The following is a 13,931-nucleotide window of genomic DNA, read 5'->3' on the forward strand; positions in this document are numbered from 1 at the left end:
GGAGCCGTGGGTAAGTGAGGCCGACAGCGGAAGGAGGGAAGGAGCAGAGAGAGGTATGTAAAACAGAAGCAGCGAGCACAGAAGTGGCAGACGCCGGAGCGGAGTAAAAGATGCCGAGAGGGGCTAGGAGTGGCAGACGCCGAGCAGAAAAAAGACTAGGAGCAGCTAGCAGGGCAAGCCGTGTGGAAAAAAGAAGCCGCGAACGGCCAGAGTTGGCAGACGCCGAGCGGAGGAAAGGTGCCGCGAGCAGCTAGCACGGCAAAAGCCGAGCGGGGAAAAGAGCCGCGAGGCCAGAGGCGGCAGAAGTCGAGCTGAAGGAAGGGAAAGGAAATACGAGTGTAAGGACTGCAGGAGAGCACAGAACCAAGGTTCAGGGGTCCAGGGATCGGGAGCAATGCATACACGGGAACGAGTAGCAACGCAGAGTGTGTTAGTGATTCAGAGTATAAGTAGGAGTGATCACGCTAATATCTGAATGCGAGAACTAGACCTGCACTGTTAGGAAGTGGAAACGTGATCCAACAGGTGCCATCTTGAATTCCACTGGGTGCGCCGAGGATGGTGAATCTTCCAGTGTTTCCAAAGACTTCTAGGGGTTTTCCTAACACTGGCTGGCCTCCCTTTGTCGTCCTCCTGCTTCCACCTCGGAGGCTAAGAACCTCAGGGTTATCTTTGACTCCTCACTCTTCGTCTCTCCTCATATCTCTGATGTCTCTAAGAAGTCAAACTACCAACTGCACCTTCTCCGAGGTATTCTTCCCTTCCTCTCCTTCTCCCAGAAGCTCACTGTATCTAGAGCTCTAGTTCTCTCAAGACTTTCCTCTTTGCTTCTGCCTTCTCTCTTCCGCTACCTTGCTGATATCCTGTCTGATACTGCACTGGTTTATCTAGCTACCCTCTGAACCACTGGCCCAGGTTCCTGCCCTCCCAATTGCACACCTGCACTGGCCCCTGGCAACCCTGCACTTGGGGCTGTATCTGCAATTCTACAACCCCCTTACTGAAGACATGCCAACATTCTGAAGCCCCTGAGAGTGAGATTTCAGCACCGAAATCGGGAGAATGCATTTCCCCCATAGGAATGCATTGCGAATATTGTTATTTTAGGCGGGAGACAGTAAAAAATAGCACTGTTTTGAACGAAAAAATCGTGAGTCTCCTGCCTAAATCGGGAGGGTTGGCATGTATCCTACTGCATTTATATATCACTTGTTTTTCTGCACTGAACCCCGCATTGCCACCTGCTGGCCACACTTCTTGTATTCGATTTCTGATCCTATGTCCTGCACTTGTTCCTCCTCCCTTTCCCCTGGTACTTCTCCTCTTCCCCCTCCCCTGCACTTGCGCAATCTCAATGTCACTGGGCCTAGTAAGTTCGTTGTCTTGTTCTCCCTTGTTCCCCTCCCTGCCTCGTCGAGCCTTGAAACACTTATATATAGGTGTGCTATGAATAAAATATCATATAATATATCCATACATGCCAACCCTCCCGATTTAGGCGAGAGACACCTGATTTTCACGTTCTCCCGCCTAAAATAAATCTTTGCCCAATGCATTCCTATTGGAAAATCCTTGGCTCCCGATTTTTCTGACGTAATCTCCCGCACAGGTGGGTTGAAATATTGGCATGTATGTATATCATATCATATCATGACACTGAGTTGGAGGCAAGGTGTTCTTAAACACATAATACAAGGATAGCAAGGGGCTCAGTTCTGTTGTTGGTGGACACTTGTTCTAGTATCAGCTGAATAACAAACTGAGCTCCATGCTGTTCTACATTTTTGTGGGAGCACAAATCTCGCCCAGGGCGCTGGCAGACCTGGAGCCGACATATACTTAGGTATTGACAACATGTTCTAGCTGGTTTTATGTTATGCCAGGCAGTAACATAATGGCTGTGATTTGTAAATGATATCCCAGCCTTAACAAGCTCAAAAGTGTTAGCTTTGCCAATGCTTTGCTTGTCTTTCCATGATGCTTCTACAAGGGCTGCTCCTTCAGTCCTCTTTTTGTGTCCATAGTCCTCAAGGATTCCAGCCGTTGTCCTTTCTCTATTGTCGGTTGGTTCAGTCCTCTTTCGCTTTTGACGCCTCCAAGCTCAAAGTCCATTATCTGTGTTTATGGCCGGGCTCTGGGTGTGGACTCTAGTGCCGGCTGGATCACGTGTGCTGCGGGCACTACTGGGGCAGCAGGATGGAGGCCGCGCTATTCATCTTCTCGCTCGTTGATTGCTGTGCTCTCATCTTTCTCTCCGTTTACTTCGTATCCTTTTACCGAGTTGACAGGCCCTGAGCCCTGGGAACAGTGCACGGGCTGCAATGAATGGCAGCATGAATGGGCGTGTTCTATTATTAGGGTGCCTACAATGCATGTGAAGGGGGGTGGGCTCCCAGGAAGGGGCGCTTGTCAAGGGGGCGAGTGTTTGGTATGCCAAATTGGAGGAGCATACTTCTAGGGAGAAGGCAAAAGGGCAATTATGGCGTAGGCGAGCGTTTGTCGGAAGGTGATGAAGAGAGGTGTTGGCATGTAGTGCAGGAGTCTCAGAAGAGGGAGGATTGAAAAGCTTCCTTGTAGGTGCCGTGGGAGGGAGAGGCAGTAATGGACGGTAAGAGTTAGTATTGCAGAGGGTCAAGAGAAGTTACCGTGGCGAGGCATGCGCCTTCTGTGGAGGAGAGCACAAGTTGGTTGCTCTTGAGCGTGGTACAGGCTCATCTCTGGGTGTTGTGGAGTGAGAATCTGCCACATTGAGGAGTGGTAGCAGCGTGTCATCGGAGTGTCCAGTGTGGGCAGGGAGGTTGGGGGTGTGAACAATGGAAAACGTCCTGTTTTGTTTTATGGGGGAAATCGGGTTCTCCCAATGTGTGGTCAAAAAGGTAGCAAGACCTAACTAGCCATAATCGTGGGTTTCTATGACCCAAACCGATTATTCCACTACAGTCTAGTGCATTTACATCTGGTGAATTGGTAAAACTGAGGGGTGTAAATATTTTATTTTATTCCTGAACTGAACCAAGTATGCACACCTAAACTTAACACAGTAAGGTTTTGGGCAGTGCTTACCCTTTGAAATGTTCTGCAACCATGCTTATCAATGCAAAACAAATTGTTCAACAATGTTGGATTTACACTCTGTGCTGCAGTGCAACACATGAAACAATTCTAACTACACAGGAACATTTTGTAACACGTTTTTATGCTGGCTTCCTCCAAAAAATAGATGGCCTCTCTTAACAATATATGCCACCATTGCCCCACGTTGAAGCAGCTTCTGCCCAAACCAGATCAAGAGGTATGCCCCCCCATTTTAGGCTTTTTTTGAGTACAAAGAAAGTAATGGGGCTGATCCTGAATAAATACATGCAAGCATTGTCCCAATGCCAGCGTCCAAAAAAGGCAACAATATATGCCTGCACTGCCCACCTTTTATTCTAGTGCCTAAATAAAAACATTAACTCCTTCCTCTTCCTCCTACTCTACCACTCATAGCCTATCTGATGCTGTCTCTCCACCTTTCTCCTCTTCACCCCTGACCATGTTTCTAGAAAAGTCTGATTTATGAATGTCTTGTCAAAGCAGGTTCTCCCCTGCTCATCTAGAACAATCAAGGACCAAATTGACACCCTTGCTCCAGCCTTGGCCGATTTCTGCAATCACTCCTTTGCCACTGGAACTCCCCCACCCCCTTTAAGCACTCGCATGTGCTCCCCCTTCTAAAGAAGCCCTCGGCCAATCCTTCCTCTCCAGTTAACTATCGCCTGATCTCCATCACTCCTTTCCTTGGCAAACTCTTGGACAAGATGGCCATCTCCCAGTTTAATCTACATACTGAATATGTTGGTTGCTTCCATGACCACCAGTCTAGCTTCAGAGCTGCCAGAAGCATGGAAACTGCTCTTCTGAACACCTGTGAAGCCTTGCTCTCTAATCTCTCGATATGGTTGACCTCCTTTCTCACCGACCGGCCCTCTCAGGTCCAACTTGGGTCTTTCTCTCTACTTGTGGTATTCCCCAGGGGTCTAACCTCTCTCTCTGACTCTTCAACCACCACCTGGCACCTCTTGCCCACTGCATTGCTACTTTCTGCTCCAATTTTAAATGTTATTCGGATGACACTCTGCTTCTTCTCTCATACCAGACTGTCCGCAATTCAGGAATGGTGTGCTGCTATTGATCTCTGCCTTAATGCCAGTAAGACCGAGATCCTCCCCATTGTTAGAACCTGCTCCATCCTGTGAGGCTAAGAATCTTGGTGTCATCTTCGACTCCACCCTCTCCTCACATCTAAGAAGTCAAACTATCAGCTGCACCTCCTTAAAGGTATTCTTCCTTTTCTCATTTTCCCCCAGAAGCTCACTGTCTCGAGAGCTCTGGTCCTCTCTGGGCTGGACTATAACAGCCTCTTTCTAAATCTTCCTACCTCTACTCTTCGACCTTTACAACGTATCCATAGGAGGATTGCACTTTTTCTTGGCCTTAAGTCCAGGGATTGTATCTCTCCAGCTCTGAAATCTCTTTGCTGGCTCCCCGTGGCGGCAAGGATCAACTTCAAAACCCTCTGCATCATCCACAAGGCTTTCTGGGTCCTGGCACCCCACTACCTCCAGCTTTGTATTCCAAAACCTCTTCCTTCTCGAGCTCTCTGCTCATCCACCACCAACCCTGAGGGTCAGACGGTTCTCCAAGCATTGAGTTGGGGGCAGATCTATATCCTCGGCTGGGGCTTCCCTCTGGAACACCTCCCTGCTTCTCTCAAACATGAGCAGAACCACCTCCAGTTCCAGAAGCAACTCAAGACCTTCCTTTTCGCTTCTGCTTTCTCTATTCCTCTTCCCTGCTGATGCACCTGACTGCTTACCCTTGGTACTCAGCCCTAGGCTCCTGCATGTCCAGTTGCCCACGCACTGCCTTTGGGCTACCCAGCACTTGGGTCTCTATCTGCAAGCCTACTGTCCTTTCTCTCTGCAATTATGAGTTGTCCACTAGCTACACTTGTGAGATGACTGCACTCCCCCTTCGCCTCCCCCCTAGCACTTCTACCCCCCCCCCCACTTGCGTGATCTGAATGACACTAGGCCTAGTAAGATCGTTAATTTGTCCTCCCTTTGCGCCTAGAAACACTTGTGTACATGCACGTTATAAATGCCACATCATATCATGAATACATGGCACTTTTGTCCCAAGTTGTGCATTATGTGGCTCCCGGTTGCCACAAAATGCATCGTTGTCCCAAACGCACCCACCCAAATGCAAAGGAACCATTTTAAAATGTTTTTTTAATGAGTCTAAAAGCCAGGTGTCATGATTTGTACACACCAGACCAAGACAGTAGTACGAGAAGAGTGGAGTTTATTTGGACAGGAGGAGACCCGTTGGGGCGCCGAGGTAGCAGTAAGCTCCACAATTTGATTTTACCCCAAAGGCTGTCTTGTGCTGTTCCAGAATTGGGGGTTCCAGAACTGCACAGGGTGACCCCTCAAGTACATATCATAACACCAGGAATGGTTAATTATTTCACAAATTACATTGGAGAACTTGAGATCTCCTTAAACCAGGGGTCTGCAACCTGTGGCACCTGATTTATGCTTGCAAGGGCTGATGGTATTTGGAGTCCAAAACATCTGGAGAGCCAAAGGTTTCAAAACCCTGCTTAAACTGTCCTACATGTTCTAATAATTTCAAGACTTGTACCCCCCCAGAATAGACTTTGTGATACACATCTGCTTGTAGTCATTTGACAAAGGTATGCATCATGTACAGTGAAGTAATTAAAGAAAAGTAGTCCCTGCCAAATGAGGGGGGGACGCAAAATGGTGTGCCACGAAGGTTGGTGTGGACAAACGCCCTTGTCTCCCCCTAAAATTATGTCTATTTCATGTACACAAACCTTGCACATCACACAATCATATGTAATACTTCAGGCAAGCTGATATTTTTTAGAGCTGATATTTTTTAGAGGAAATAGCTACCTACCTCTGTATGGTTTGCCATGATTTCTGCCAGGGGCATAACTATGCCAAAAGCCTCGGTGGGCCCTGAATTAGTGCCCTAGCATAGTGTCACCTAGTGTATGATCATTTAGCCTAAAATAATACAATATGGTAAAATAAGACAAAGCTAGAGATGTTTTGCAAGGATATTAAAAATAAGTGATTGATGCTTCCGAAGTGTGAAAGGATGCTCCATAATTTGGGTGGTCTGTTAGGCATGACATCTATCTTAAAATCATTCTACCTCTCAACCTAACAGACAACCCCAGCACCACAACACAGGTTACACAATGGAGTGTAGGCCACCTGAAGACCCAGGTCTACACTTAATTTCTCTATACACCACACTAACTCGGCACAGACCAATGCATTGCTACAAACTCCTTAACTACCACTCCAACAGATACCACAGATTAACACATTTACATTATTAACCTGGAGCATACATTTATCATTCGATTGTTTGTTTATTATGCACTTATACACATGTTTGAAAGCACAACCATGCATGGGAGGGGAAGACATAGGGAACATAAGACAATCTAGGGATGGTTCATTCAGATTATGCAGGTGAACAGAAACAGGAAGTGCGTGGGGTTGCGGGGGTGGGGCAAAAGGGACCAAGTGCTCCCAGTCCCATCAGAACCTGGATTAAGTGCAGAGAGATGCCACTCTCGTGGACCCAAAGTGCAGTAGTGCTGCGGCAAGTGCAGGAGACTGGCGAGGAAGCTTGAGACCTGTGAGGCTCTGAAGGCGCACCAAGCAGCCAGGCGAAACTGAGCAGGTGCACCATGCACCCATTTGGCGAAACTGAGCAGAACAAGAGGAGAGAGAGCGATATGTACACTTCACAAAACCCCTATGTTTTCAAATCTGCACATATCAACGTTGCTACAAATCAACCTTAGCCTACTCCAGGCTTCTACTCCACCTCTTGCAAATCCATAAAACATCAAGAACCAATGAAAACAGCCGAAGGTGTGCAGTGCAAGAATAACTTAACATTACATGGCATATTAAAGAACTGTGGGGAAGTACTCTGGACAATCCAAACAACTTCAGTAATGGGGGAGGAAATTATTGCTATACTAAAATCTCGGGTGTACTGACAGACTGGTGTACTTATATATTTGCCTGTTGAAACAATTATGGGATGTCCCTGAGAGCTAGTAATACATTAACATTTCTAAATTATGGTCTCGAGGGCCACAAACGGGAGCACGAGGGGACACCATTTTGTCCCTAAAATTATTAAATGAAACCCATTGTAAGGAAGTTATTTTTTTTATTTTTTAATAGTTTGAACTTAACCTCTAAGGAATTCGATGTTTGCAGTTCAAGTACAGTGAGATGAAATTATTTGTCCAGGCTCACCCACTTTGATTAAGCTCTGAAACAATGATTTTAGCCCACTCTGCAATTCAGGCCCTTGACCAAATACTTCCTGAGCTAAAAATGACACAAATATTAAAGTTTTGGCGCGTGTGTGTCTGTGTGTGTATATATATTCAAATTGGGTCTTCATTTTTGTCCCACATCCTCTTATAACTATGCCTTGACGAATATATGCGCAAAGTCAGACTTAGCACGAAGGAACCTCTGCAGGGGTATACTCCAGTGCCATTAGAGGCTATGCAAATACTTAGAGACCTCATACATTTGGAATCCGAATGTTGAGAGAATGAAGATATTAGTGATCCAGAATGGCATTTAACCTTTTAACTGCCATGGGTCCCCCCCGCCCCCAGTGCCAAGGCCTTTTTTTGGTGATTTTGGTATTTCGTCATTCATTGCCTTCTAACGTTTTTGTTTCATTAACCCCTTAAGTGCCAAGGACGAGGTATTTCGTCCTTGGCAACAGGGAGGTAATCCCCAAGGATGAGATACCTCGCCCTTGGCACTTAATGAATATTCATACTGACTGGCCAGGGAAAAGTGAATTTAAATTGAAATCCAGATTTAATCCCATGTTCATTCCAGGTGGACACACAGAAGCTTTTCAAGATCTAGTAATAAGTAACTTTAAAAAAATCGGGATAATAATCTGACCTACCATGAACAAAGTATTCTCACACAATTGCGTACATTCAATGACTGTATCATAAAACCCTCGGACAAAGGGGCAAATATAGTCATCATAAATCGGCATGATTACATAAGAGGCCAAAGGATAATTAACTGATGGAGCTTGTTATGCAAAACTGGAAGATCCCACCCACAGAAGCCATGAATTTTAAAACCTTTCAAGCTCTTAACAGCATGAAAAGAGAGAGGATTGCTCAATGACGAAATGTGTACATTTCTACATCCTAAGCTCCCAGTTATGCCCATAATCTATTTTTTTACCCAAAGTGCATAAAAGTATAACAAGACCTCCAGGGAGACCAATTGTGGCACTTTTTTGTGGTGCCCTTTTTGAAAACACTTCCAAATTTGTGGATGTAAAGATTTCTTACATAAAATAGATGGCATACCATGGGAACCTACTTTTTTGTTAACTACATTGGACATAGTGTCTCTCAAACATACCGATGGCCTACAAGCATGCGAGTACTTTCTTCATACTAGATCTACTACAACATGGGAGGATGATACTGGACATGATTAATCTGTCTCGCTAATAACAGTTTTTGGTTTAACAAATAATTCTATACTCCGATTCAGGGAACAGCCATGGGCACTACATTTGCTCCCTTGTATGTGAATTTACCAATGGGCTGGTGGGAGAAGTTTGTGGTATGGCACCCAGGAAATAGTATTTGGCTGCGCTATATTGACAATTTATTTATCTGCGATGGGACAAGTACAGAATGGTTGGACTTAAAGATACTTAATGTAAACCAGCTAAATCTCAAGTTTACTGAGAGCCACAGCAAGACTGATATTGTTTATTTATTCTTGTTACAGTGGCACAAGGAGAATTGGTTACTGAACTTTACAGAAAGCCCACTAATTCCAACATACCACTGCATGTGATGAGCAATCATCAGACAGCCCTTAAGTGGAGCATACCTTATGGAGAGTTCATCCGCATAAGGAGAAACTGTTCTAAAATTGAAACTTTTGATATTGAATGTGCGCGTATGGCTTTGAGGTTTCAACGAGGCTATCCCAAAAAGGTACTAGAGAGAGCTTGCATCAAAGCACGAGACAAAGATTGCACCTCCCTGCTGGTGTCCAACTTGGTGTCTCAAGTTAATCCAGATGCTAGTGACACGCGCCTTATTTTGACTGTTGGCAAAGGATCGCAGAATATCCGACAGATAATGCAAAAACATTGCAAACTGGATGAACATCTGGGTGAAAAAATGAATATTACATTTCGGCAATCCACCTCGCTTAAAGACAATCTTGTGTCTAGTTTTATGAGCCCTATAGTAAATCAACATGGCCAATGTTGGCTGAATACCAAAACAGTGGGTTTCCACAAATGTATGAAATGTAAGGTATGCCATTAACACCACAAATTATCTGCATCCCATTTTGACCAAGGACATTGCAAATAAGGTCATGTATTATGTGCGACACACTATGTGGTATACGTTCTCACTTGCCCATGTGACAAATGGTATGTTGGGAGCACTATAGGTAAATTGAAACTCGAGAGTGCTCCAACATATACATGCAATTAAGCACGTTCACCCCACTTATCCCATGGCACTTCATTTTCAAATAACACATGGTGGTAAATTGGATGGTTTTGCTTATTTTCGTATTTACTCAGTTTTGAAACAATCCAGAGGAGGTAATCGTGACCTCCTTTTTTTGAGGCAACTAGAGACTAAATGCATTTTGGATCTGGAAACTAAGAAACCAAGAGGACACAATCTACATGAGGAACGCTACATCTTTTTGGGTACCTGGATTATATTGACATGCTCCTTTGTTGATTTATATGCCAAAAGCTGGGAGTTCTCTACCGCATAGTTTTTCCAATTTCTCACTGTCATGCTAGTTAGAGGAAGACATTTTTATATATTTTATGTACTTCTTTGCAAGCCCCTTTTTGGCAACACTGACTTTCTCTATTATGAGAGCGCACCCCTTTAACTATTTTGTATTCTGTATTGCTTTTTATTGAATTTAGAAGATAACATATGGCAAAGAACCTAGGGTGGTTCCAAGATCCAGATTTTATGCATCAGCTCTGTTACCTAATTAATATGCATTTTTTAAGTAGTTTGTTCAGTTGAGGGTGTTTTAATAATCAACTGTATTTTACACAGACTATAGAATATTTATATTTAAACAGGCTATGAGGGTTTGGTTTGAGAGTATTAGACTCTCTCATGTAATGAAGTCATAGACATTCGTGAATTGTGTAGCTACATGGATTTATTGCTATGGTTATGCACATGGCACTTTATATAGGCAGCTTTGCACGCATATAGCACTTTATTATAATTGCAGCTTGCACATATATTTGCACCATGCACGTTATTGTTATTGCTGCTATGTATGATATTGCACATTTTCATTGATTGCTGCTTTGCATATATGCACAGGGACAATTGTCCCTGTTAACTTACAGTTAGCATATCTGTTTAGCAAACGTATGGCTCTACTTAGGTCACTAAGTCGCATATTTTTGTGGGATGCTGCCATGTGGAGTGCATTTATGGAGATTGTTGATGACATTAGATGTCTGTTTCACCCCCCCTCCCCCCCGAGTATTTCAAAACTTTGACATCACGAATATACATATGGTGATGTCTACTCGTGCTTACTTTTTTCCCCATTTGGTAGACTGCCACTAGTGCAGAACGAGTAGCCACCCCTTTGTAAACTGAGGGGCTTACGCTCATTCTTTTCTCTGACAAAGTTAGGAAAAACGGGGAGCAAGAATCGGAGCGTGGTGTTCGTATGTTGATGACATAGGCAGGCTTAGACTGGGTAATCTGACACTTTTGCCCTCCGTTAGCAGTTCGGATTCAGAATCTTCAATTGTGTACAGAGATTCATTAGGACTTGTAATGTTGGACTTTCTTCTTTGTCTTTTGGAGAGGGTTCCGTGTCTCCTGAACAAACGATCAATGGAGGTGGTTTGAGGGAAGGCGGGTTTTTAATCCATGATCCTTTCCGTGGGGCTGGTTTTGGCACTGCCTTCGAGCCTGGTTGTGGATGTTTGACTTTGGTGTGGGGCGTCAATGATGTGCTTGAAGGCTTGGCCAACTCCAATGTTAAATCTTTCCCGATATTGCTCTTCTTTGGCCTCTGAGAGAAGATCGAGAAATCCAGATTGGTTAAGCCAGATGATCGTGGGTCGTCTTGCTGGATTTTATTCTGCCTCCTTCTCCATTAACACGCATGGCCCCTTGGGGTCTTCTAAACTGCCGGTGGAGACATCCCTCGTCAAGGATTTCATGTGCCTGGAGTTAACAGTAGCCCTTTCTTCACCACTTGGGTCGACTTGCGTGTGAACCCATGGTAAGGGCCTGTGTGGCTTGTGGGCCCGTTATGAGGGGACTGAGGGTTTCCGTTGATGTAGACGTTTAAGGATAAAGATGTGAAGTTCCTGTGTTGAGATATCTTGACTCATTAGCAGTAATGTAACCTTCCATAAACAATTGGAATTCACCATCGCCATCAATGTAGTCTGGTCCTTAAGTGGGTCGTTCATTGACTCCTAGAGTTTGGTAAAAGGTGCTAGGGCAATGGTTAGAGTTGACATCATTGTTAGAAAATCTGGTTTGTTTTTTCTAGCAGGTGATTGTATCTCTGCCTGTTTGCTGTTTTCCAGTATATGTGAAGTGGAGAAATCCAGAGAGGTTTCCAGCGGTCGTTGACTGCCTCTGGGATATGGAGGGCCCAGCCGTGGCCCCCGCATCTTTTTTTTTTTTCTTCACTGTTAGTAACTTAGTTATAGGACCTCTAATTAGATGTTGTTTCCATGGCTGCTGCATCTGCGGTGAGGTCAGATCGGGTTTTCCTCTGGGCTGTTGCTGGATGATAGATTAACTCCACTGTACTAGCTTCTGTGTGGTCTTTGTTACCCCCGCTCTCTTCCTCTTCATACGTGGGTCAGAGGCGGGCTGTAGGGCTTGCTGTATTTGATTCTCTCTGGGTTGAGCCTTCTTGTTTTGATTGGATGGGGCTGAAGGGCTCTCGTTCACTGCGTCAGTCTCCTTGTCTCCAGGCTCAGGTACGTCACCAGTAGCTGCCTGGGTCTGGGTAACATCCTATATTCCCTCGAGCATTTCAGCATCCGACAGACCAATATGGTGAGGTCGATGTTTCTCAGACATTTTTGTGCCTGCTCGGCTTCCTTTTGGGAATGCTTTATGGTATGTTCTTGAAGGGTTTGTTGTTTTCACCCCTTTTCCAGTGTTTGATTTTAGAGTGGAGGGAACAGGGCAAGATGGACATAATTTTTTTTTATAATCCGTGCATCTTTTTAATTTTGAACACTAATCCGGTCCGATGATATTTTATTTTTGTTCAATTGTCTTTCCGGTCGTCTCGTGCTTTTGCTTGGTTTACAGAGACTTTTGTATCTGAATGTTAACCAAGAGGGCCGTGTAATGGATGTCCTCCCTTGAGTCGGCTCATTGGTGGAGCAGCTGGGGAACCCTCGTGGTCCGTGACGTGGGCTGCATCGCCGAAGACTTTGTTGGGCGGGTGATCTTTTGGTCTTGCTGGGAAGGCCTCCTGTACGGTATCCAGGTCAGGTGGATGGGGGTTTGGGCACCTGGGTCTGAATTGAAATCTGTATTTTATGGAGTATTGGAGCAGCCACGATGGTGCCCTGGTCCAGATGTGGATGGTCTTCTCCCCCTATGACCAGAACTCGACCCCCCCCACCTCCCTTCCTTTCGGGCTGCAAAGCTCCCACTGCATCCAGTTGAGTTGCTTTCAAATCAACTGTTGAGTTCCCTTTCTGCACGCTATGTGAGCAATGATAAGGTGCCTTCAGCTCCTCCTTACTGACCGTCGGCCATATGGAGTTCGTGTTCGGGCTGACTTCTGTCCCAAATACAAAAGGTTCCAAGTGAGCAGAAGCACAAGAAGGCTCCTGCGAACTCTTGACTATGGTTCTCGTTCGATGTGAGAATAGTGCTTTCCTGAATAGTCGAGTCATGCAGGGACGTGTAAGAAGGTAGTTGAATAGTTCATGTGGGAGTCTGTGGGATTTGAATAGGGGATGAGGTCAGGGAGATATTTATTGTAAAGTTTTAGGTCGCTTACCCACTGAAGCCCATATTCTCATCAAGGTGTTAAGTACCGAAAAGGACGTTAAAAGGGTTAACAACCTTTTCGGTACTTAAGACCTATTCTAAAGGTGGCGCATTCTTCTGAAGTCGGAAGGAATGTGCCACTTTCGGAATACATGTGGTGGTACATGTGGTGGTTGCTAGGATGGGTTGGAAACCAATCTAGCAACCGCCACATTCGTAAACTGGCTTTTTGGAAGGCTATTCTTGTGGCACGCCGCCAGTTTAATATGTGCGCTAAACTAGCGCACATATACAGTAGCCTTTTGGTGGCGTTAAACTGGAGGGAGTGCCACAAGAAGCCTTGTTTGGTGTAAATGAAAGTGTTCATATACACCCGTGTGTTGTATATAAACACTTTCATGTACACCAAAGCAAGCAGCTTCAACGTTGCTGCAACGTTGAAGCTTCTCACTTTGGTGTATAGGAACGTGTTCATACACACCTGTGTTCTCGCCAGCATTTTAGTAAAATAATGAATGTCGTTATTTTACAAAAATGCTGCTGTGATTGGATTGCGCCCGTTACAACTAAAAACAGTCGCAATCCACACAGTGCACTGTCGTGCTCTGAGGACGACCAGGCCCACTTGAGAATACTAGTGGAGCCTGGGCGTCCTCTTTTGGCACAGTGAATTGTGCTTTTAGCACCTTCACTGCGCCAAGTTCAGAATATGGGCCCGTTTGGTGCCTCAACCTTGGGGGAGGGTGTAGTCATTACTGTGGCTTGG

At 45.1% G+C, this 13,931-nt stretch overlaps 1 protein-coding gene across 2 annotated transcripts in view; it reads left to right on the plus strand.

Moving 5' to 3' along the window:
* Positions 1-2,108: 2,108 nt before the first annotated feature.
* CNIH4 (cornichon family member 4) overlaps positions 2,109-13,931 on the plus strand; it is a 156,862-nt gene continuing 145,039 nt past the window's right edge. The window contains exon 1 of one of the 2 annotated variants that reach the window (XM_069608646.1): positions 2,109-2,265. In XM_069608646.1, coding sequence (XP_069464747.1) covers positions 2,197-2,265 — 69 coding nt within the window. In that variant the 5' untranslated portion in view covers positions 2,109-2,196. Of the gene's footprint in view, positions 2,266-2,492; positions 2,609-13,931 lie in introns of those variants that run through there. The other variant, XM_069608648.1, reaches the window with a different exon arrangement.

Source organism: Ambystoma mexicanum, chromosome 4q (assembly GCF_040938575.1).
Source record: "Ambystoma mexicanum isolate Mex_15411 chromosome 4q, UKY_AmexF1_1, whole genome shotgun sequence".
NCBI classification, from domain to species: domain Eukaryota; kingdom Metazoa; phylum Chordata; class Amphibia; order Caudata; family Ambystomatidae; genus Ambystoma; species Ambystoma mexicanum.